The sequence below is a fragment of the Raphanus sativus genome, chromosome 4, assembly GCF_000801105.2.
Source record: "Raphanus sativus cultivar WK10039 chromosome 4, ASM80110v3, whole genome shotgun sequence".
In the NCBI taxonomy this organism is placed as follows: Eukaryota; Viridiplantae; Streptophyta; class Magnoliopsida; order Brassicales; family Brassicaceae; genus Raphanus; species Raphanus sativus.
In genome coordinates, this window is record NC_079514.1 from 43,027,147 (window position 1) to 43,052,797 (window position 25,651).

General features: G+C 36.3%; 3 protein-coding genes and 1 pseudogene across 4 annotated transcripts; 2 read left to right on the plus strand and 2 right to left on the minus strand.

Annotated features, from left to right (window-relative positions):
- Nucleotides 1-872: 872 nt before the first annotated feature.
- LOC108848342 (receptor-like serine/threonine-protein kinase At2g45590) lies at nt 873-3,224 on the plus strand. The gene is given in 4 exon segments (XM_018621677.2): nt 873-1,613; nt 1,616-2,025; nt 2,028-2,739; nt 2,742-3,224. Coding segments are annotated over 4 exon segments (2,124 nt in total). The 5' UTR covers nt 873-952; the 3' UTR covers nt 3,083-3,224.
- Nucleotides 3,225-3,855: 631 nt separating this feature from the next.
- LOC108854877 (UTP:RNA uridylyltransferase 1) lies at nt 3,856-7,033 on the plus strand. Its single transcript, XM_018628549.2, has 6 exons — nt 3,856-5,304; nt 5,444-5,812; nt 5,896-6,119; nt 6,208-6,271; nt 6,361-6,557; nt 6,645-7,033. The coding sequence occupies exons 1-6, from the start codon at nt 3,961-3,963 to the stop codon at nt 6,889-6,891; spliced, it is 2,445 nt and encodes an 814-aa protein (XP_018484051.2). The 5' UTR covers nt 3,856-3,960; the 3' UTR covers nt 6,892-7,033.
- Nucleotides 7,034-7,865: 832 nt separating this feature from the next.
- LOC130511056 (MADS-box protein SOC1-like) lies at nt 7,866-11,188 on the minus strand. Of its 2 annotated transcripts, none has more exons than XM_057007857.1 (8): nt 11,090-11,188; nt 10,319-10,522; nt 9,233-9,314; nt 8,981-9,042; nt 8,759-8,858; nt 8,634-8,675; nt 8,508-8,549; nt 7,866-8,232 (listed from the first exon to the last, which is right to left on the minus strand). In XM_057007857.1, the coding sequence occupies exons 2-8, from the start codon at nt 10,477-10,479 to the stop codon at nt 8,101-8,103; spliced, it is 621 nt and encodes a 206-aa protein (XP_056863837.1). In that variant the 5' UTR covers nt 10,480-10,522; nt 11,090-11,188; the 3' UTR covers nt 7,866-8,100. The 2 variants fall into 2 exon arrangements, with proteins under 2 accessions (XP_056863837.1, XP_056863836.1); XM_057007856.1 differs by having other exon boundaries at nt 10,981-11,160.
- An 11,447-nt stretch (nt 11,189-22,635) lies between these two features.
- LOC130511365 (lysophospholipid acyltransferase LPEAT2-like) lies at nt 22,636-25,443 on the minus strand (annotated as a pseudogene).
- Between the last annotated feature and the right edge of the window lie 208 nt (nt 25,444-25,651).

The following is a 25,651-nucleotide window of genomic DNA, read 5'->3' on the forward strand; positions in this document are numbered from 1 at the left end:
GGCCCCGACAAGTGTTGGCTGTAACGCTCCGTATAGTAGTTTTGAATGATTCTTATTTTTTATTTTAAGAAAAAAAGGAGGTTAAGTAGTGGAACTCACATGAACATTTCTATATTACTTTACTCAATCACTTCTTCTTCTCCAATCTCGATTCTCTTTTTGAAAAAAAAAGAACTTAGCAAAAAGATTCATTTGAATCTGCAATAACCTGAAATAGCTTTATGTGTTGTCGCTTTTCTTTTTGCTCTTTTTAGAGTTAAAAAGTGACGTTACCAAAGTCAACCCCCTAATTACACCTAGTGACTTGTATTTTGGTTCGAAATTGGGTAAAAAGTAAAACCAAAGCAAAGCAAAACAAAACCACAAAGCGAAAAAATCCAACAAGAGTCGGACCAAAACGATAAAGGACGACTCTGAAAAGGTCAAAATCTAATCACCACAAAAAGCGACCAGAACAATGCCTCTTCTCGCCGACGTCACTAGCACGTTTGCATATAAAAAGGAACAGATCCATAATTTTTTAAAAAAAATCTATGATTATACAAAAATAGCTATTAAATATCTAGCTTCCGAGTAGATAAATTCTTTTTTTTTTTAATAGAGATCTATATCCAAATTATTCAAACATAATCACATGGCTTAGTCGATAGAACAATGTCCTGTTGGTTGTTTAATTAACATATTAGCTCTAACGACACTCCAACATGACAAGACAAATGCGCGTGTCTCTCCACGAAGGCGAGTGAGGTTGACTTCACCATCACTTCCTTCCCCAATTAACTCTCATAGGTCCCCCACAGTGGGACCCTTTCAAACTAAAAACCCGAAAACCCTCGTGAATCTCACCTCCACGCGCTTTAAGAGCCCCCGTTTCGTCACGCTCCCTTATCAACACCTTACCTTCTTCTTCTATGGATCCTCCTCCGACTTGAAACATATCAATCTTCCAAAAATGCCATCTCGCCTCTCTCCGCCAGATACTCCCCCGACCAACAATCACCACCACAGTCTCCATACCCCCCTTCCTTTAATCCTAACCGGTTCTCTCGCCTTAACCGGAGCTCTACTCATCATCATAACCATACTTCTTTACCGGAAACTCTCCCGTAACCGAACCGCTCCCTCAGATCTCGCCCCGGCGACCTCTCCCCAGCACTACCAATGCCGCCGCTTCTCCTACTCCCAGCTCCGCCGCGCGACGAACTCCTTCTCCGACTCATCCCAGCTCGGCCACGGCGGGTTCGGCACCGTCTACAGAGCCGATCTCCCTAGCGGGACCTCCCTCGCCGTCAAAGTCATGGACTCCTCCGCCGGGTCTCTCCAAGGCGAGCGCGAGTTTCACAACGAGCTCTCTCTCTCCTCTCACTTAATTAGTTCCCCGCACGTCGTCTCTCTCCTCGGATTCTCCTCCGACCGCCGTAACCGGAGGCTCGTCCTCGTCTACGAGCTCATGGAGAATCGGAGCTTGCAGGACGCGCTTCTCGGTCTCAGGTGCGAGGAGCTTATGGATTGGAGGAAAAGGTTTGAGATTGCGACGGATGTTGCCAAAGGGATGGAGTTTCTTCACCATTGCTGTGATCCTCCGATCATCCACGGAGATGTGAAGCCGAGTAACGTCTTTTGGATGCTGGTTTCAGGGCAAAGATCGGAGATTTCGGTCTCGCGAGGGTAAAGTCTGAGGCTTTGGTGGTTAGTAGTGGTGGTGGGAACGACGAGACTAGGGTTCTGATTGAGGAAGATGATGATGATGAGAAGAGGAAGGATGTTGCTGTTGTTGTTGTTGAAGAAGAAGATAACGGGTCGATTCTCGAGGAGAGTGAGAGCGTGATCACTCTGTTCGAAGAGGGTAATAACGCCGTGAGTTTCTCGCCGGAGAATGGTTGTGGAAGTAGCGTTTTCACGGCGTCTCCGGGACCGGGGTTGATACAGTCGCCGGAGAATTGTGCCGTCAGCGTCTTGACGACGGCGTCTCCAGGACCGGCATTGATACCCTCGCCGGAGAATTGTGCTGTTAGCGTCTTGACACGGCGGCGTCTCCGGGAGGAGCAGCATCGGTGGTACTATCTCCGGAGAAAGGGAGTGTGACTGAGAGCTGTTTGGAGCAAATGAGTGTGGAGAGTAAGCAGCAGAAAGCGGGTTCGAAGAGGGATTGGTGGTGGAAACAGGACAGCAACGGTGGTGGAAGCAGAGGAGGGATAGAGACAGGGAGTGTGAAAGACTACGTGATGGAGTGGATTGGGAGTGAGATTAAGAAAGAGAGTAGCAACAACAACAAGGGATGGATCAAAAATGGTGATGGGTCATCACCATCATCATCATCAGTCTCTAAGAAGAAGAAGAAGAAGAAGAGAAAGCCTAGAGAGTGGTGGAAGGAAGAGTTTTGCGAAGAGCTGACTAGAAAGAAGAGGAAGAAGAAGAAAAAAAAGAGAGGGTTAAGCTCGATCTCAAGCATTGACTCTTGGTTTCACAGAGACAGTGATCATCATCATAACCCTACCAAGAGGAAAAAGAGGAATAGTATAGATTGGTGGGTAGATGGGTTAAGCGGAGATCTAAAATCAGTTAAAAAACAGAGTCAAGATTCTGGTTTGTGGTGTGATGTGAATGTTCAGAAGAGCGGAGGAGTAAGCAGCACACCGAGTATGAGAGGTACGGTGTGCTACATTGCGCCGGAATGCGGTGGTGGTGGAGGAGGAGGTGCTTTGTCTGAGAAATGTGATGTTTATAGTTTTGGGGTTCTGCTTTGGTTCTTGTCTCGGGGAGACGGCCGTTGCAGGTGTCCGCATCGCCTATGTCGGAGTTTGAGAGGGCTAATCTGATATCATGGGCTAAGCAGTTGGCTTGTCACGGTAACTTGTTGGAGTTGGTTGATAAATCTATACATTCTTTGGAGAAAGAGCAAGCGGTTCTTTGTGTTACCATTGCGTTGCTCTGTCTGCAGAGATCTCCGGTTAAGAGACCGACGATGAAGGAGATTGTTGAGATGCTTACCGGTGCGTCTGAGCCACCGCATTTGCCGTTTGAGTTCTCACCGTCGCCGCCTATGGGGTTTCCATTTAAGTCAAGGAAGAAAGCACGGTGAAAGATGATGTGGTTTAGGTTTAATTGCAAGTTGTAGAAACTGGTTTAATTCCATAACATTAGATTCTTGCAAATAGTTATGAAGATTAGAATGTCATTGCAGACTCTTTCAACTCCTAATGCAGAATCTAATATTTAGACCACTTTTTAACCATTTTGAGGTAGCAATATGTTGAATCTAAGTACAAATTAGAACCTATAAGTTGTCTCTACTAAAGGAGGAAAAGAGTTATAATGAGAAGAAGGAACGAAAGTGAAAGCAATATGAGGGGTGAAGAAAGGTTGGTGAGTATTCTTAAGGTAACTCCCCCAAAAGTGTCATGTTTGCATTCCACTATGGTTGCCAAACCAATGCACTTGATTATTTCCTTCCAGTAATCAAACATTTGGTTTCATAATAAATCTAAAAATAGCTGAAGATGCTTTGCTTAAACATAAGGGAACAGCTAGTCATGAGGATAAAACCCAAAACGCTCTCATCAACTCTGCAGCAAAGGGGTTAAGAACTGCTGTCATATTGACATTGCAGTGTGGTTTAGTTAGAGATCGGTTTTCAACCGGTTTAAGGCAATGTTTGCCTGTTTTGTACCATTTAAAAAAAAATAGCACTTTATTTAAATTAAAAGAAAAATTATATGATTTCCTTCTTCTTTTTTTTTGGTTAAAAAATTAGATGATTTCCTAATTAATTAATTAGTTAAGAAAATATAAAAATCCAAACATCGGACGGTGGAGAGAGTATCATAAATATATAAAAAAGCGGACACACGAGATCGGATCGGTTCATACAAGACACTGAGAGAAACTGAAAGATCGTCTGACTTGCCAAAAATCGTCGCAAAGTATCTCACTTTCTTTCTCTCTCTCTCTCTCTCTTCAATGGCGGAAGGTGGAGGAGGTGACTCTCCAGTTCCACCGTCAGAAAACAACGGCGGAGAGTATCTACTCTCCCTTCTACACAGAAGACCTAACCAGCAGACCAACAATACCAATCCATCGATCAGACCATCTCCTCCTCCTCCCCAGCAGCAGCAACAACAGTCGTTCGCTGTCGATCCAGCAATCGCAGCCGTTGGCCCAACCGTTAATTCTTTCACTCCGTCTAATTGGCCGTCCAACGGTACTCCTCCTCCTTGGCCGCACGCCTCATCATCGCCTCCCAACTTCTCGCCCAATCTGTTAGGGTTTCCTCAATTTCAGCAAAACCCTTTTACTTCAAACCAATTCGATGGGAATCAAAGAGAATCAGCAGAAGATGCTGCTTATAGATTAGGGTTTAATGGAGCTGTTAATCATCACTCGATTCAGCAGTCGCCGCCGCAAAGGCTTGTTTTTGGTTCTTTTTCGGGAGATGCTACTCAAAGCCTTAATGGTGGTGGTGGTGGGTTTCTCAACGGGAGCCTCAACTCTAGCAAAGATCCAAACTTTCCTCGTCTTGGGAGCATTGGGAGAGGGAACTGGGGTCCCATTGGTAATAACGGCAGGGGTGGTTCCAAGTCTACTCCTCCTCCTCCTCCTCCTGGATTCTCTAGTAGTCAACGAGGATTTGATAGAGATTTGGGAAGTAGGGATGGTGATAGAGGGATGATAGGTAGTTCACAGAGAAGTCATCATGATGATAGAGGAATGATGGGTAATTTCCAGAGGAATCATGATGACAGAGGGATGATGGGTGGTTTCCAGAGGAATCATGATGATAGAGGAATGATGGGTAATTTCCAGAGAAGTCATGATGATAGAGGGATGTTGGGTAGTTTCCAGAGAAGTTATGATGGTAGAGGAATGATGGGTAGTTCTCACATGAATCATGATAATGCAAAGGGCGAGGGTTCTAATGTATGGGATAAAAGTGGTGTTGATTTGAGTGCTGAGAATGATAGGTTAAGGAGATTATCTATCCAGAGTGAGGGAAGGTTCAATCTTAGCCAACAGATTGATCATCCTGGACCACCTATGGGTAAAAATCTGCATTCTGTATCGGCAGCTGATGCACAGGATTCGTTTTCGATGCTGAACAAGGAAGCTCGTGGTGGTGGAGGTGGTGGTCAATACAAAGAGGAATTGGGACAATTGAGTAAGGGAAAGAGGGAAGGCAATGGGGAGATTGGCCCTGCTGATGAAGAAAATGAGAGTTTTGGAGAAGATATTGTTGAGTCTGTATTGGTTGAAGACGAAACTGATGCCAAAGATGGGAAGAAAACTAGCAGGACTTCTCGCGAAAAGGTGATACAGGATCTGTAGCTCTCATAAAGTTTTAATATGCTAACTAGTGACTTTACTGGAAACATTGCGTGATGGTGTTAGTATGCTTATTCTTTAGGCTGTAAAATTTGTTTTTAAGTTTGGGTTTTTTTGTTATCAGGAATCGAGAATGGACACTCGAGGTCAGTGGTTACTCGGCCAAAGGTTAAGAAATGTTAAAAGGTACATGGCATGCCGAAACGACATCCGCAGGCATGATGCACCTTTCATTGCTGTGTACAAGTCCCTGATTCCCGCAGAAGAGGAGCTGGAGAAGCAGAAACAACTAATGGCCAAGCTAGACAATCTAGTCGCCAATGAATGGCCTAACGCAAAGCTATATCTCTACGGGTCATGTGCCAACTCCTTTGGCTTTCCGAAGAGCGACATCGATGTTTGCCTTGCGATCGAAGACGATGATGTCAACAAATCAGAGATGCTGTTGAAACTTGCAGATATTTTGGAATCAAATGACTTCCAGAATGTTCAGGTAAAATAAATATTGATCATGTATCCTTATGGCTATGAATCTTGTGAGTATATATATATATATGAGACATGTTAATTTTGTAGGCACTTACACGAGCTAGAGTTCCAATAGTGAAACTCATGGATCCTGTCACTGGGATATCGTGTGATATATGTATCAACAATGTGCTAGCTGTCGTGAACACAAAGCTCCTGCGGGACTACTCGCAGATAGATGGCCGTCTAAGGCAATTAGCTTTCATTGTCAAACACTGGGCGAAATCGAGAAAGGTCAATGAAACTTATCAAGGAACACTCTCCAGCTATGCGTAAGTTCCTCCTTACTTTCAAAATGAATCTATATTTCACGAAACAATCATAAGAGACTTTTGTTTCTTATGTATGAAACTTTTGCAGGTATGTTCTTATGTGCATTCATTACTTACAACTACGTAGCCCACCAATCCTTCCTTGCTTACAGGTGTGTATGATAACTGATAACTATATGACAAATCTTATGTGTAAGGTAACTTTTATTGAAAAGGGCTTTCTCTTTTCGCCTCTGTGCAGGAGATGGAGCCGACATACTCAGTTCGGGTTGATAATATCCGGTGCGCATACTTTGATAATGTTGAAAGACTGAGTACGTTCGGATCAAGTAACAGGGAGACCATAGCCGAGCTGGTGTGGGGATTTTTCAACTACTGGGCTTACGGGCACGACTATGCCAATACCGTTGTATCTGTCCGCACCGGTTCCATACTTGGGTAAAGCTCACACTCAATATACTGTTACTGTAAAGCAGTCTCTGAGATAAAAAAAAAAAAACATGAGATGTTTTGCTGTTGTTGCAGGAAGCGAGAGAAGGACTGGACGAGGAGGGTTGGGAACGATAGGCACTTGATATGCATCGAGGATCCGTTTGAGACAAGCCATGATCTGGGTCGGGTTGTGGATAAGTTTAGTATCAGAGTGTTGAGGGAAGAGTTCGAGCGAGCTGCAAAGATTATGCATCAGGATCCTAACCCATCTGCCAAGCTATTCGAACCATATGTTCCTGGAGATAATAATAATATTAGCATTGGCCAAGGCCACAATTAAGTTTCACAAAAATTGAATCAGGTTCGTGTGTTGTTGGCTTGTATATATTTATGTTTAGATTCTCTCTCTCCCTCCACTTGTTTTTTTTTGTTGTTTTGGATGGTTGCTTGCGACACTATCAAATAGTATTTGTTTGATTATAGACTGTAGTTGTTCTTTAAGAGGAGAAACGGAAAAAAAAAGTAGGCATATCTTTACTAAACCATTAGTTCACAGACCAGATCCAAAGATACATAACATGCGTCTGAACGAAGGAGGTTTCTGTTTTGAGGCGAGGAGGTTGATTAACGAGAGGATGAAAGTGAATGGATTCTGTTAGGCCCATACTTATTTATTTTAACGGGCTTTTACTTTTTGTATGTAAATCTTGGGCTAATTGTGAGATTTATTCACATAAGAGGATTGGATTATTGATTTGCATCGAACTATGGCTCATTCACTCCGCGTATTTCAATTTTCAACTTAAAAAGTAAAAAAACTAGCATGTATATCCTAAATATCTAAAAGGATTTTAAGATATTATAAAACTAAAAATAAAAATAAAATTTATATGAATGTCCGAAAACTTGAGTGTTAGAGCATTTCATTTATTAGTTTTTCAAATAAAATTCTAAACATTATTAAATTTATATTTAGAAGTTTAATTAAACAATAAAAAGTTAATAATTAAAAATAGCTTTACCATTTGGCAAAGAACATGTTGAAAATTTATTGGCCAATAAATTGATTTTTCCTTTTTAGTCTATCTTTCTTGATTATATTTCTGTTCTTTGTTAGAATTTTTTTATAAACTTTTGTAGAGAATGTTGATGCCTTGCAGCTCTTTCACCCTAGAAAATCTTGTAGATAATATTGATGTTGATGCCTTATATATATTTTATTCTGATTGTTCCTAAAAATATAAGCTAGATATATATATATATATATATATATGTATTCCTGATTTGGAGCGAAAAGCATAATTGGATACATGATAACAAGACTTGAAAATGAAAATAAACATATAAACATCTAGGTAGGCAAGTGTAGAAGAACATAGATACATCATAACACAAGCAGTTTAGTTTAAAAGCAAAGAGTGAGAGAAAAAGAAGACAACACGGGAAGCAGGTTTAGTGTTTTGTTACTTGTCCTTACAGACTCACTGCTAAACCTGTTTTTACTTAGGGTTTCTTTTGCATATTTGCTGTTGTTGGAAGAGTGGTTTCTTCACTTTCTTGAAGAAGAAGGCAACCCAATGAACAATTCTGTCTCTACTTCAGAACTTGGACTACTCTCTTCGTCACCTCTTCCACTTTCTTGTTTCTTCTTAGACCAAACTTCGATTTCATGAGATCCCCACTGCAATATATAGTTACAAATATCTATATTATATACAAAACTAATAGATACAAATAAGTTATAACAACACATAGGGGTCCAAGTTCTGAAGGTCATGACCGTCTTGGGATTATAATGCGAATGTAAAAGGTGAATAGTAACCAAGAAGAACTAGTAGACCCCTAACCAAAAAGGCAAAAAAAGAACCAAAATATTTTCAACCTTGACGGAATAAAAAAACAAATGTGAAACCCTAACTTGAGACCCTTCGGAGAAATTCGTTTATAGTAGTGTACCTTTTCAATGAGTTTCTGGTTTTCTGCAGCTAGAGTTTTCTCCTGCAAAGTTTTTAGTTCCAGTTGTTAGAAGCAAACACAAGAAGGTTACTAAGTTGTAATATTCTACCAGTTGAGTCTCTTTACCTTTTGCTTGAGCTGCTCAATTTGTTCCTTAAACACTTGAGTCTAATAGAAATGAGCAATTAAGTTATGAATGGGTTTATCAGAATAATAATCTGGGGATGATCTAAATAAATATACATGTATACCTTTCTTGCTCGAATGCATTTGACACTTTTCTCAAGTTGGGTCTCAATGTGCTGCAGCTCCTCAATCGAGCATGATCCTATGCCTTCTCCCAAGAGTTTACTAATTAAAGCAAGAATGAAAAACACTTAACTCGATCACTCTTACCATAAATATATATATGACGTGTTTGACGTTTAACAACAGCAAAATTGCAAAGATACAAGTGTATGACGTGTTTATACCGTTTGGAAGCTTCAAGTTGTTCAATTTTCTTCATCATGTTTGCTGCTTCATGTTTCAAATGCTGTTGGTTATATCAACAATGTTATTGCATGGGATTATTTTTCATATGTACGCTAATAGTGACATTGAGATGCTAATATATATGTGACACTGAGACTATATACAGACTATGATTATTTTTTCTTTAGTCATTTTGATCTTTGTACTTAAGTAGTTATATAAAAAAACTGGTACACAAGATCATATTTAACCTGCATATTTTCTTCAGAAACCGGTTTGTTGCTGATTCGATCCTTGGTATGCGTCAGATAACGATCTATGGTATCTTGCATACTGTTAGAAACATAAATTCATCAAAAATTAAGTTAGCACAGTGTAAGAAACATACTCAATTTCTCTGGAACTGGAACTCAAGCAGACAATTTAAGAGCATAAATTCTTTCTTAGTCAAAGTAATCACTAGACTTAATGACATGACTTGGAAAGCCTTGTCTATTTGGGGTTTTTTACCCCAAATTTTGGAAAATAAAGAAATGTGAGTCTCTTTTCTTTATACTAGTAAGTAGGTTGAGAGAAAGACGTACTTTCACAAATTGACAGATGGTCTGAAACATTTGATCAAAAGTAAATTTGGTTTCCCTTCTACTTAACAGTACAAGATAATTTCTCTCATTCTCTAAACAATCTATAATAAGTATGGATGCAATATCAGGTGGAAAACAGTAGGAACATAGTAAGCAACTTAATTGCATTATATTAGGAATGAAGATGAAATGAAGCATAGGTAATTTATCTATCCGGAATGGTAAAACAATATCCTAATCATCACTTAGATAAATCCTATTTTGCTGTAAGCAAAAACGAAAAATATTAATTTCACCAGACCATGTATCATTTCAATTCATAAGAATGCTAATTGATCCTTAAACGAACCCAAGAAAGAATAATTGTAATACAAACTCAAGGAGTTGTACGTGTGTGTGATCATGATCTCTAGTAAGAGATGATCAAATATATATAACAAGTGCGAAAGTACTTGCTATAGAGTTCTTTGGCATTTTTAACTTTTATCATAACTCAGAAACTAAATATGACAGATAGAGAGAGAGAGACATCTCAAGCAATTAAAACAAGATGGTGTACTTGATTTTACTTTAATAATAGCCTTAACACTGTAGAAACCAAGAAACTCATTTAACACCCTCTCTAACCAAAACGTCAAAGAGATGTAATTCCACAAAGAGCAAACAAATCCATGTATAAACCTAGATATAGTATAAACTCTCTCACTCTCTCCATATCTCTCTCTGTAGAAGATATATATATGAAAAACGTACTTGGAGCTGGCGAATTCATAAAGTTTTCCCTTAGAAGAGAAGATGATCAGAGAAACTTCAGCATCACAAAGCACTGAGAGCTCAAAGGCTTTCTTCAACAAACCATTCCTTCGTTTAGAGAAAGTCACTTGTCTGCTTGTTGCATTTTCTATCCTCTTCATCTGAGTTTTTCCCTCACCATCTCTTATTCCTTATTTAATTTTTCTTTCACAGAGAAAAATGTATATAAGATTTTTTTTAACTTGCAGAGAACATGAGATCAAGGGTTCAACCACCTCAATAACAAGATAATTCACACACATAAAACATTCCATTTGGAAAAGAAAAAGAAAAAGAAAACTTTTTCCTGGGATTTATTTTTGGTGGAAGGATACTGATGAAGTCAACGAGATAAGATTAAGTACCCGAAAAGCAAACCAATCTAAAGTACAAATTTATATAGTTGATATATATGGATTGCTTAAGAATGAATGAAATATGCAGCCTTTATTTTATTTTTCTTATAGGGGTTAATTGAAAGATATGCAACCTGTCATCAGATTTAGCCTAAACAAAACAAAACAAAAAATAACCCCAGAAACAAAACATCAAATCGACCAAAATGAAAATAAATCCATCGGACAAATCAAAAAGTGAAAGAGACCATTACAAAGAGATCTTACCTGTGGCCAAAAGGATTAAAAACCCTAACAGGAAGGATTTAAGGAGAGTAACGGAAGAGGAAATTAAGAAGCACGATTATGTATAAATAGATAGATATAAGATACTAACATAAGTATTGATGGAGGGGCGACGAGAAGACGATGAACAAACTTGATTATATGCGTAAGGAAAGACCTATTTATGGAAGTAGCAAAAGAAGTAGTATCTTTCCTCGTTTCATCTATTTGTGTGTAATAATAAAAAGAAACAAAAACAAGACTCACACACTCTCCTGATGTGGTTATGGTAATAGGGAACAACCAATGGTTAGTCTAGTTGGTTTAGTGGTATGTGGACTTTGATAAGATAAGCTATCCATGTTTGAATTAATTCCACAACACTAGATATGTGTGACCATGTCTATATGATATTATGATTTAGATTTCATTTGAATACCAAAAACCTAAATTATATATCTAGGTTTTTTGAATACCAAAAACCTAAATTATATATCTAGGTTTTTTTTATATATCTAGGTTGCATTTATCGTTGAGTATTAGTTTGGGTATTTCCATACTCAGATTAAAAAGAAGTAATGGAGAACAAATTTCCTTTTTTTTTCCCTTTTGAAAAGTGTTAAATTTAGATTAGAATAATGGCAAAAAAAGGATGAGAAATAGTAATATGTGTCGCAAATATGATGGTCGCTTGAAACCTCATCCTTTACTTATTTTGGAAAAAGGTCTCGAGAAAGACCAAGAAAAGCATATTTTGATATATATGGATGTATTTACATACACATCTTTTTCCTTTCAAAATATCTATGTTGATGGGATTTGCTGTCCAAGAATTTAAGAAGATTATAAAGAAAATTATTTTTGATTTTTAGGTGTGGACACAAACACTCTCTCGTACGTATAAGCCCCACATGTGATTAATCTGAAAATAATGATATCAAATATCCAATCCTAAGAAATAATAATATAAATATTGTTGTGAACTTGTGATTTTAATTTTTTTAAGAGATACTAAAAATAATTGTAAGGGTGTCTTAAATTTTTAATAATTCCATTGATATTTATCTTATTATTTCAATGATTTTTTTTGAAAACCTCTTCTTGATAGAGATTTCCTCGTATTAAAGATGGGAATGCCCTAATAACTAGTAAAAATTAGATGTTCGTACAATCCAATGTGTGTGTGTGTGTGTGTTTTTTTTTTTTACAATCCAATATGTTAGTTCAAATAATCCATAGATACCTAAATACCAAACTAGATTCTAGTAATACTTGCGACGTTCACATATTGTAAGCTATCTCATTTCAAATACCTGTTCATCCTTAACTTTGGGATTTATTTTTAACAAAAAAAATTGAGATACATAGATAAAGCAGCTGAATATCATAACTATGATATAAAGCCTATTCTGGCTAGTAGTCCAACGCCAAACACATTTACTTAGTTTTCTCCAATGTTTTGTGAAAATTTCTAGTTTTATGTAGAACCTTACATCTTTACTTGCATGATTAGTAAATCGCTACTGCAATTCTACATAGTTTGTCATGGTTTGTTGGTATTTTATTCACATAAACACATTTTAGGATTTAATTGCCATTTCCAAAAAATGCGTACCTCTAATCAAATTACTTAGAGATGCAAAGAGAATGTGGCAATGGCGTGTAATACGTTGTGATGTGTCTAATTAAGAGGCAATTGCAATATTTTTCCAGAGTCATAAACGAAAACGTAACTTAGAAAACCAATAATGGTTTAGCTTCTTTTTTTTGTCACAGCCAATAATGGTTTAGCTAATCGAACGTCTTGTCTAGCTAATGGCCCCAAAAAAAATCCTATTTAGGGAGGACCACGCAGGCTATTTATTTCGAAAAGAACATCTTTTCGCCAGTGACTTAATACTATATATTTATTAAATGTTACCGACAGGTCCGAGAATAATTTGTTGATTTTTTTATTTTCCTCGAAAAATAATTATATATAACCCATGGGATCAAATGTAATACACAGCAAAGGATGCCAGACCACAAAGGGTGTTATAAACAAAAGACCACCCTACTAGAGAAGACATAGTAAAAAAATGTCGTCTTCTCCCACAAAGGCAAACTAAACAGAGGATCCCACTTTCTCACTGTCAAAAAGCTCCGACAGCCAACCCGGTTGTCCTACCGCTACATAAGACTGAGCAAATGGGAGGGCGGTAGCACTCTTGGCAATGAGAAAGGCTCTTTTGTTAGTTCCCTTGACTTCTAAGTCAGATTTCCAATTAGGTATGTTACTCAAAATATTCAAAAGAGCAGAACTTTCCACTCTAAAAGATGGCCACGCCTTTGGCCGTTCCAAAATACCACAGAGCAGTGGGTCTTCAATGCCCACAATCAACTTCTCCACTCTATGAGCTACCATGCTATCAAGCGCCCATAACAGCGCTTGCATCTTTGCATCCTTCAGGTTTTGGACTCCCACAAAAGATCTCCTGCTGTGCCAAACCGGCATACCTTTGGAGTCTCTAACAATCCACGCACATCCTAGAGAACGGGTTTTCTTTATCCAATACCAGCCAACATTGCACTTAAGCCAACCTGTAGGCGGCGTTCTCCATTTTCTGGTGGTCATTCCTTCTTCCCTTTCCTTCTTTTTCTCCTCTTGATGGTCAAGTGATTGGGCTAAAAACCATACCTCAGCCTCCTGTTGAATTTTCCGTATAGAAGCTTCACCATCAATTTCTTTCCCTTCAAAAAAGAATTTGTTCCTGTTTTTCCATAGAGACCACAACACCCAAGGAAAGACCCTTCTGATTTCAAGAGGGATCTTGATGTTCTTACTCATTTGGAACAGGTAGTGGAGATTAGTGAAAACCGAGTCTTCACTGAATCCATTTTCTGGAAGAGGAAACAAAGATCTCGCCCAGGTCTGTCTGGCTACATGGCAAGTAAAGAGGACATGGTTTGCCGTTTCCGGTTCCGTCCCACAATACTGGCACCTCTGATCCACCTTCATTCCCCGTTTTGATAGAGCCTCCATAACAGGAATGGAGCCACTCAATATTCTCCATAGGAAGTGCTTGATCTTAGGCTCTGTCTGCGTGAGCCATGCCTGTTCTTTTAACCCATTGAGAGAGGGTTGTGCGTTTGCTCGTTGGAGAACTTCGTGAAGGTTTGTCTTAGACGCAAGCCAGTATCCGGATTTTACAGAGTAAGAGCCCGACTTTTCATGTTTCCAGCACCAGTAGTCTTCTTGGTCTGTTAATGGCCTCAGTTTCTTTATCCTGGTGGCATCATCTTCAAAGAAGTGATATGCTAACGCTTCTTCGTTCCATGTTCCTGACTCTAGGCATAGGAGGTCACTAACCTTCAGTTCAAGATCAATCAAAGTGTTTTTCATCCACGGGTTGAATCTGCCACCAAAATCACACCACGGGTCAGTCCACACCTTTAGAGACATCCCATCGCCAACCTCTCTCTGTAAGCCTTTCACCAGCAGGTCTCTTCCATAGAGCACACTCCTCCACCCATATGACGGCCTGGCTCCTAGAGTAGCTTCTAGGATGGAGCAATTCTCAAAATATCTGCTCTTTAGAACTCGGGCTAGGAGACAGTCCGGCTCGTGAAGCATCTTCCACGCATGTTTCGCAAGTAGCGCTTGATTTGAGCTTTCTATATCCTTGAATCCTAATCCACCTAGCTTTTTAGGAATACACATCTTGTCCCAACTCATCCAATGTATCTTGCTCTTGTTCTCAACCGAACTCCACCAGAAATCTGCCAAGGCCGAGGTCAGGTTTTGAATGATTGTCTTGGGCAGTTTAAAGCATCCCATCGCATATACCGGTAACGCTAATGCCACAGCTTTGATCATTATCTCTTTACCTCCCTGTGATAGGCATCGCGAGAAGAAACCGGAGAGTTTTGCTTTGAGATTTGTGTGGAGATATTTGAGAATCTCCACTTTGGAACCAGTGAAGCACTCGGGGAGACCTAGGTATTTTCCCATTCCTCCAATACCAAAGATGCCCATGCACTGTTGAATCTCCTCTCTGTTCATATCTTCAATGCCTTCCCCAAAAGTAATAGCTGATTTGTCCAAGTTGATAACTTGACCTGTTGCTTTGCCATACTGAGCTAGAATCTGTTTTAGAGCTTCAGCCTGCTCCACCGAAGCCTTACACATGAAGAGAGAATCGTCAGCAAACAACAAGTGACTAACAGCCGGTCCATTTTCCGAGAATCGGATTCCTGAAATCAGGCCCTGCGCTTCAGCCTTCGAAAGCAGGTGAGACAGACCTTCCGTACAGAGAACGAACAGAGATGGTGATAGCGGGTCACCTTGTCGTAATCCCCTTTCAGGAGTAATGAAACCATGCACTTTGTCATTCAGCAATACGGAGAAGGTGACCGAAGATACACAAAACATAATCCATTCAACCCATTTGGTATGGAATCCTAAGGCCAGTAGCAGACACCTTATGTAATTCCATTCCACTCTGTCATATGCCTTCGACATGTCCGATTTAACCGCCATGAATTCCCCCGAGATGGGCTTCAGCGTTTTTAGACTGTGAACAATCTCATGTACAATCAACACATTATCCGAGATATGTCTCTCTGGGACAAACGCTGACTGGAAAGGGGACACGATCAAAGGCAGAATAGGTTGGAGCCTTTTAACCATTATCTTCGATATGATCTTATAAACCACAGAGCACAGGCTTATTGGTCGCAAATCCACCATTCTCGACGGTTTGGTGATCTTCGGGATCAGACAAAGGTGCGTATGGTTCCACTCTGAAGGGAAGGAACCATTGGCAAAAAAATCTCTAATTTCCGCAGAAACATGAATCCCAATGACATCCCAAAATCTCTGGAAAAACAACCCCGTCATGCCGTCAGGTCCGGGTGCGCTGGAGGGCTTAATCGAGAAAACCGCATCTTTAATTTCCTCATCTGAAACTTCACGGATCAGCTCTTCATTCATTTCCTGTGACACCATCGGGGCGAAGTCTTCAAACATCTCTTCGAAGTCAGATGGCTGCGAAGATGTAAATAGCTTCTTGAAATAGGAGGATGCCACACTGCCTTTTGCCCCTTCTGATCTGTGCTCGCGACCATTGTGATCTCGCAGCATCTCTATGCCGTTCCTCCTCCTTGTGTACTTTACAGCAGCGTGGAAAAATTTGGAGTTCCGATCTCCCAATTTTAGCCACCTCTCTTTACTCCTTTGGCTCCAGAATGCCTCCTCTTCTCTGTATGCCTTCATGAGTTCTTTTTTCAGACAAAGAATTTTATATCTCCTTGGCATTCTGAGTTTTTCTTCTTCCTCAAGGGCTTCTTGCAGCTTTGCTATCTTGTCTCTTGCATCCATATTGAATTGTTTCTTCCATCTGCTAAGAGCACTTCTACATCGTCTGATTCTCTCGGAGACTCTACATGCGACTCCTCTGTTCTGACTTCTCCAAGCGTTAGTCACAGTCTCTTTAACATTGGGCAGGTTCAACAAAGATTTATCAAACCTAAAATTTCCTTTCAGCTTGTTTGAAGAGTTTAGAAGATTGATCATAACAGGCCTATGATCAGAGCCACGTTTATCCAAAAAGACCTGGTTAGCTAGAGGAAAGCATCTCAGCCATCTTTCATTAGCTAAACATCTATCAAGTTTGCTCTGAACTGAGTATTTCCCTCTGGTCCCTCCCCAAGTGAAAGGGTCACCGCTGCCTTTCAGTTCCTCCATCTTGCAGCCATTAATCATGTTGTTGAAGTCCACAAAGGTTGCTTTACCTCTCAAAGTGCCACCAACTTTTTCTTCATTGCTTCTGATTGCATTGAAGTTTGAGTTAAGTGTGTGTCTATATAAATATTTGTAGTTTTGTCATGATTCCCTTAAGTTTAGGCATGAGTAACCAGGTTTGGAGTCCATGCTTACGCATTTTTTTTTAAACAATTCAGATCACTGAAACATAATCGTGACTAGTAAATGCGAGAACTTCTTAGAGCAAATTTATTGGTTAAATGCTCACTAATACAATATTACTAAGATAAGTAAAAGTTAAACTGATAAACTATACTAAGTTTATTAGCTCTAATTGTAAGATATCTATTAAATTGCTTATCATTATAATATTAGTATTATTTGATTTATTTTATCTAATATAATGTAGTCTAGAAAAATATTTTAAAAACTTATCTTAAACTAAAATATAATAAAAGGGTTGTAATATTTTAAATAACACAGACAAACATAAGTTACATAACAACTTATAAAGACCTAAAAATGATAAAACAAAATGTTATGAGATTTGACAAGCTAATGAAGTCTATAAATAAAGAAATAATAATAATTACACATAACTGGTACTATTATGTTAATTAGAAGTTTAAAAACTTTATATACTATTATTGTATTAAACTTCAGACAGTCCAATTTAAAATAGTATTAATATATAATTTTAATTTATGAATAATGGATATTTTATATAGATAATTTTATTTTAAGATTTATGAAAAAATGTAAGCGAAATTTAATATTATATAAAATATATAATTAAAATTTAAAGTGTAGATATTCTATCTTATAAATAATAATCTTGGACAATTTATAAATTGACACGTGTCATGTGGGTAGGGTTTTAAAAGAGTTCTAAAATATGTAATTCAAGAATGGATTCTAACACTATTCATGAAATTTTTATTTTATTTATTTATTTTTTATTACTTTTTTAAAAATCTTTTTCCATCGTGTTAGTCGATGTACTCTTACTGGCAGAGATAAAAAAGCTATAAATAGACTATTGTAAAGATTCATCATATACGTTAGGATATTAGAGCAACTCCTACAGAAAGTTTTCAACATGGACTTCTCAAAATAATTTATATATAAATAAACATTAATAGTTTATGTATTTTGAGAACTTTATGTTTAGAACTCTTTGCAGTTGTAGTTTAATTATGGGTCAGAATGGTCGATTTAGAAATGGTCTAACCATTATAGATTTGGCTTAAATCTAAAACTGCAACATGAAGTCTATTATGCAAAAAAGAGTCTATTATGCGTTTAGTCCCAAGTTTTTCCGGTTGTCACTTACCACTAGAATAGAAATTTCATAGTAATTCGAATTTGCATCTAAAGATGTTATGATTAATAATTAACTTTCAAAATGGTACTGTACTGATCAATATTCACGACGAATGGTACTAGGAATTAGGAAAATCGTCGTCCTAAATTTTTGTATTAAATCTTTTTGTAACTTTCAGAATCTTTCCTACGTTTGTTTATTCATTCGCAGTTACGCGCTGATCAATGGGAGACACCATGCATCTGTTTTTGTAAAATTGTTATAGGTGACCGAAAATTAGAAGAACAAAAAGGGCGTAGAATATTGGAAATACATCAACGTCGTCCGTACATTCGTTGCTACAAAGGGTAGCCAATGATAATACGAAACGCACCTCCTACTTTTTCTAATGCTCCAATCAAAAACACCACGATAAAAGGTATTATATATTTATTAACTTCAAAGATAAATCGTGCTCCACACTTTGTCCTAAACAGGGACCCACTAAATTGCATATCTCAAAATAATAAAATTCTAGAATATAGCAACTCTGTAAAGATCCTATTTTCTTACCTCTTTTAGGTTAGATCAAGTTTTCTTTCCTTTATATTCACACATATATTTGCCTATTTAGGTGGCTAAATTAGCATATGAATACTATTGAGAAACAAAAAGATGTATATACATATTTGTAATTAGCGGTGTTGACCAAAAAAAATGTAACTTGTGAATGCGCCCCACGAAAATGGACAGATTCATGTCCAGCTACTTAATAGATACCCATCCATAAGTTTTCTACTGTTTCTAACAATCTTTGTGATTTCAGCTTGGTTTCTTAAAGCATTTCTTATTGTCAATGTCTCTTCAACGAATACCTGATATCAATATAGCTCCGTATGTAATTACTTTAAATATAAAATGAAACCACTCATAAAAAACACACATGAATTCAAGTCACTTAAAAACTGTTTGGAGGAGAGTTTCTCATTTCCAATCATATACATATAATTTTGAGTCATATTTGTAAATCTTATTATTGTTTTTTTGCTAAACTTGGAAATCTTATTATTGTTGATATTTATTATAAAATTTAAACAAATCGTTCGTGATCTGATATGATGAATATATATACTATCACAGTAACTAAGTTTCTGGAATAAAACCAATCGTTCAACAAGGTTTGAATGAACAAGAGTTAAGACCACATACACTTTAGCCTAACCGAAGTTCGTAGCATTATTTGTGAAATGTAGTTTTAGCGAATCTAGCATCCCCCTCTTTTTGTAACTTGTGGTCCCTTTATACTAGTTTTGTTGGTCATTGGCTCCGATCTTACAAAGACTTAAACATCTGGATTTGATTTGGTAATGCATGTAACCACGCCACCAAGTGCAAGGACACCCGAGTAGTTAGAATATCTTCAATCCTCTTCATCTTTACTTAAAATAGAGTAAAATTGAGTATAGAGTAAGAAATGTTTTAATACAACTTCATATTTTACTTCACAGTGAAGTTTACTTTATAAACAAAATAATTTTTTTTGTTTATTTATTATTCTCGTTATAAGATAAAATATGAAGTCAGATTAAATTAATTTTATTTTATTTTCATTTTAATTTAATTTTTTAAAGGAAATTAAGTGTTACATTGGAAATGCTCTTATAAAACTAAATTACGGTAAAATGGACCTAATAAATTGTATGATCCTTGATCTTGATATTGAATGCACATAGTCACATGCAAAACTCCTTTTGTGATTGAACTGAGCTTCTTTTTATCACACATATTGGGTTAAAAATACGTGAAAACATAAAATAAGAATAGGTCTTGTGGTCAAGTAATAGTGGACGGCCTGAAATGTTAACACGTGTTAGATTCGATCATCCTGCTATACGAAACTAAGTCATATTGTTATGTTTACCTAACATAGATTAATATCCATGTTTTTAGAACACATTTGAATGCCCTAGAGAATGAGTTTATCAGCGGACTTGCGATTCTATTGAATTCAACCATGTTAAAAATTGTCTTAAAAAAAAAAACATAAATAAAATAAATTATATAGATATTTTATTGCCAAGTAGAACATTTGTTTATTTTTGGAATTTAAAAATGTGGATAGCTTAATAAAAATAAGAGATTTAATTGGAGAAGGTGAAAAAGAGAACTGATTTGGCCATTGGGGAGAGAGTTTGCACTTCCCAGTTGAGGTACCGACACATGTCGGGCACGTGGGGTAGATGAGATTCTCATCACCAGTGGAGGGGACCACAGAGCGTGCTGTAAACCATCCTATGCTGTTTCATCCGACGGTTCTTATTCCATCTTCAGATTCTACTTGTCCTTTTTTTAATTCGTTATCCCCTAGACATTATTTGCGAAGTGATTTGCCACATGTCTTCTCTACAATCGTTTTCACAAAAAAATTGTGACGTGGCTATTAAAATTGATGACATATCATATGGTTAAATATGACATGGACAATTACATTTAATGCTGATATATATTTTGGAAATCTTTGTAGAATATGGCAATAACTCATATATTACATTAAATATTGATTTATATTTTGGTAAACTTTGGTAGAATATGGTAATAACTCATAAATCATCACTAAAATAAATATATTCAAATATGACATTTAGAATTTCGAAATATTATATAATTTTACTTTTATAATTATAAAATTTTATTATCTAAAAGTTTCTAAATTTTCTGAATTTAAAAAAAAAAAATCGTAATATCATTAGTTTTTTTTAGATATCTACAAATTATGTAAATATTAATTTTTGATAACTATACAATTTTATATGATTTTTAGTAAATTTAGTACAAGTTGATTTAATACATTTAACCAAATGAAATAGATAATTTTTTTATCTAAGATTTTAACTTTATTTATACATATACTGTATATTCTTAAATATAATTTAAAATAAAAAAAAATATTTTCTCTTAATTGTATGCTTAATTAATGATATTTATATTAACTATTGGTAAAAATAATAAAATAAATATTAATAAATTACATTTTAAAATATAAAATTTAACTTTCAAAAAATTCATCACTACACATGATGCAGGAAAATACCTAGATTAATAATTGTGACATGACTACTAAAATTGATGACATGTTTTAAAGATTAATATGACATGGAAAATTATATTTAATGTTAATTTATATTTTTGGTAAAATTTTTAAAATATGGTAATAACTCATATATTACATTTATTGTCGATTTATATTTTTGGACTTTTAAAAATATGGTAATAACTCATAAATCATCATTAAAATAAATATATTCAATTATGGCATTTCAAATTTCGAAATATCATTTAAATAAAAAATATTTCAAAAATATATATATTTTTAGAAAATTATAAAAAAATTGAATAATAAAATCAAATTAAATCGTAAAATCATTAGTTTCTTATATATATATCTACAGATATTTATAAATCTTTTTTAATTTTAATTTTTGACAATTATGCAATTTTACATATTTATATAATATATTTAATTAAAATAAATAGATAGAAAAATCTACCTAAGATTATAATTTTAAATATATACATGCACATTCTTAAATATAATTCAAAATAAACAAAATTGTTTTTATCTTAATTTTAATGTTCAGTTAAATCAAATTTGTATTAAAATATTGATAAGAAAAAGAAAATTTATAATATTAATAAAACAATTTAGACATTTTTCTATAAGATAATAATATTTCTAGAATATAAAAGATTGATTATACATAAACAAAATTTATTTGTATTTTTCTTCATATTTTTCCAAAAACATAAAAAACAAAATATAGACTTATATATTTTATCAAAAACATATATAAATTATACATAAATATATTTATGAACCTAAGGTAAACTAAAAAAATGTAATTAGCAAAATCGTTTTATTTTAGTCTAATTATAACCAAAACATTATGATTAAAAACGATATATCCCATATACCAAATGCAAGTAATGAAATCAAATTAAAATATGAACAATTAAATCAACCAATTATTATGACGTATCTATTTTGCATATGTTCATATACGTGAATAAATTTTCAATGTTTTTACAAGTTATGTTTATTAATGAATATCTGATTTATATTTTTCTATTTTTCTAAAATAAGATATATCAAATTATACAAAATTTTATGAAATATATTTACAAATATAAGAGGATAAACTGAATTATCTACTAATACGATAATTTTAACCTAATGAGAAAAATCATCATTAGTTTAACCGTCTATATACAACTCAAAAAAAAAGTTTAAAAATACAAAATATCATACTTAAAACATAAAGATATTTTAATACAATTTTTTATACATACAAATAAAAGATTACTTAAAACATATAAACAAACAAAGTAAATACTTATTTGTAAATATTTATTCCGTGCATGAGCACGGGAGAATCACCTAGTTTCTCTGTAAAGTGTTATAAACCAATGCTTGCGTCAGCTTTCTCCACCTGGGGCTGGGCTATACTAAGCAGTGAGAGTATGTAATTAAGATATTAGATTTCAAATGTCGAAAAAATTAAACTAGCAATGACTTAACTAAGAGGCAAGAGCTTTGATAATATACGTCAAAAAATAAATAATAACCACTGATACAATAGAAATTTGGATGATACAAAAGGTAACAAATACAGATGAGAGTTTACTCAGAACTAGAGGAGCAAACACCATAGCGTTTTCTTTGGTACAAAACGGCACGCAGTTATAGTCCAAAACTCACTGGATGGGGGGGATAGGCCAAAAACATAGCAGCCCCTATCTTTTGACATTCATTTTTTTTTTTACAATCTGAAAAAGAAAACAAAAAGGTATATAATGATATACCACAAAGACATGGTTGTATCATCACACGATCTTGGCCATCAATTTTTGTCTGTCTGTGTTATGCTGGAGCCAAGATAGGGGAGAAGACAGCTATGAGCAGAGGGTTTCTTCTTAAGCAGGACAAGAAGTCATCCTTGCTGATTCTTTGGTCTTTGTCGTCGTCTAGCAGAATGTACATCCCTTGAACCTACAACACGGAGAAACTCTAAACCGTTTAGCTACACATTTTCCGATTCATGGATGAGATGAGTGTCTATACACACTTACCTCGTCCTTGTTCGAGTTTGGCATTGTTGTGTTTCAGCACGTCTCCAAGCTGAGCCAAAGATAAGGAAGAAAAGTAGTAAGTCATAAGAACTCAAAAGCAAATATGACAAAAGAGGTGAAGAACTAAATCTACTTCTTGAACTGAGATGAAGCCGTCTCCATCTGCGTCACAGTGGGAAAAGGCTAGCTCGCATGTTTGCTGAAAAAGTGGCTGTGCCGACACATGAGCCGAGGCAAACAAGAACTGCAGACCAATCAGCAGAAGAAGAAGGATGAGATTTAAAGAGACTGTTTAACTAAGAATCTCTACAAAAAGTGATCCCCTGAAGGTATGTACCTGTCTGAAAGTGATTGATCCGGCTTTCTCCACATCGATGAACCCAAATATCTACAACAGTATAAGTAACGCATAAGATAAGAGCATAGGCATATAAATTAGACAACGAAGGCGAGAAAAATAATTTTATTATTCATAAACTGACCCCTTTAGAGAGAGTGCAAGGCTTCAGTTTAAGAACCCGAAGAAAGTCATGTAGCGTAACACGTCCACTGCAAAGAGAATAAAAAATTCCTGAAGATTTGCAACTTAGAAGACAAGTAACTTAAAATACGGCAAAAAAAGTCATTACCTTGAGTCTGGATTCATGGAAGAAAATGTATCCAAATACCGAACTGCCTCTAAACTACTTATATTGAATAGCTGCAAGGAACAAAGACAGAGCAACAGGAATCACTAGGGATAAAAATAATGAAACATTCTTTCTTGATGGACCATATATACATGACGTTATCACAATCATTAGATATGTGTCCCTTGATGTAAATGAGAAGCATCAAACTTGTAGCACTATAGAATGAACTTACCGATGCACACCTTGGCCATTTCAACCATGTAATTTGAGGGGTTTTCCTGAAACAAAACATTTAAAAAATGTGATCAACAAGATGAATGTTTCTGAAGAAACTACGAGGCATAGATAACAAAAAAATATAACCATATGAAGCTATTCAAGAGAGGGAAAACCACCAGTGAGCTGCACGTACCAGCTTTAATTCAGATGCTCTGTTCAATACATCAGGTCCCCATAAGAATGAGATGTTTGGACGACATTCAAAGAGGTTGCAATTGCATGACTGGTCTGTATTCACAGGTATACCATCAGTAGTACTAAGTGCCAAAAAAAAGAAAAAAGAAGTCTCCGTCTCCACCAGAAACATACCTCTGGGAGAGACGCACAGCATTCTGTTTTTGAGTGTCACTTGGATATATTACTGGAAGGTACTCAACCTGTTTCATTCCGGAGAAAAATGATCCAAATAAGTGAAATTCTAAAAACACCGAACACAGTCAATGAACTAAGCTTGCTAGATAAAAACATTGCATACCTCCATGAAATTGTGGAACTGAGTGAACATTCTAAACATGAGCAGCAACAAAGAAATATTCCCCCTGAAAAAAAAATCTCATAAAACATCAGTACTGTACTTTTTTTGTAGGAAGGAATAGAAAGACAGGAAAGAGAGAGTCTCTCACCAGGATTGATCAAAATGTACATGGGGATACCGAACTACAACAGGCTGAATAGGGTAGCCTGGGATGAAAGCTCCGAGCTGGAAGGAGATAAAGAACTTTCCCGTTGGTGGTGGTTCCTTCAGGGAAGAGCAGCAGGCGAGGAAATCTATCGGAGGAGGCTTTTCTCTGTATTTACATCCCTTGAAAGCACATTGCGTATCAAATACAACAAAAACATTTTGAATCCTCTTTCAACCACAAAAAGGTTCTAAAAACATTCCACAAGAAACTCTATACCTTTATTTCATGCACAGCGTTCTTCCTTGATTCTTGTGAGAATCTATTAACATATATCACCTTAACATATTCAAAAACAGAAACTTTATAGTATAAACGAGGCCCCCAGCATCTTAAAACCAAATATGTGCTGACTAGCTAGCTGCCTACCTGCATTGCCCTGATGATAGTACCAACAAAAGGAAGCGAATCATGCGACTCGGATGCAACAATGGTGGGTGACAGCTCATAGAAGAAGAAGATTGGTTCGATAAAAGAAACATGGTTTGATACAACGATGGGAGCAGTATCTCTCCGAGCAGGTTTCCCTTTTCCTTCGTATCCAGTGATAACTGCAAGAGCAAGGAAAGATTATCAACACAACATCATGTAACAAACACTATCTAACACCTTTTTAAAACCATTTCACCAATGTTATTATATAACTAAAAGTTCCTAATTTTTTTAAAAAAAAAACTGACCAAAGAGGAGAAGAGGATACATCTGGTACAGATCCGAGTAACCCACATGATCCTACACCTCCACCGAGGCATAGGATTGTGTTTAATCTTTCCCACCCGGCAAGAGCCAGCTTCGTCGCCACGTAACAACAGCTAAGCTAGCAACCGAATATGACGAGCTAAGCAACGCGATCGGGAGGCAGACCACGATCTTTAACACCTCGTACAGTCCGCTGACTCCCGGCGTGTCG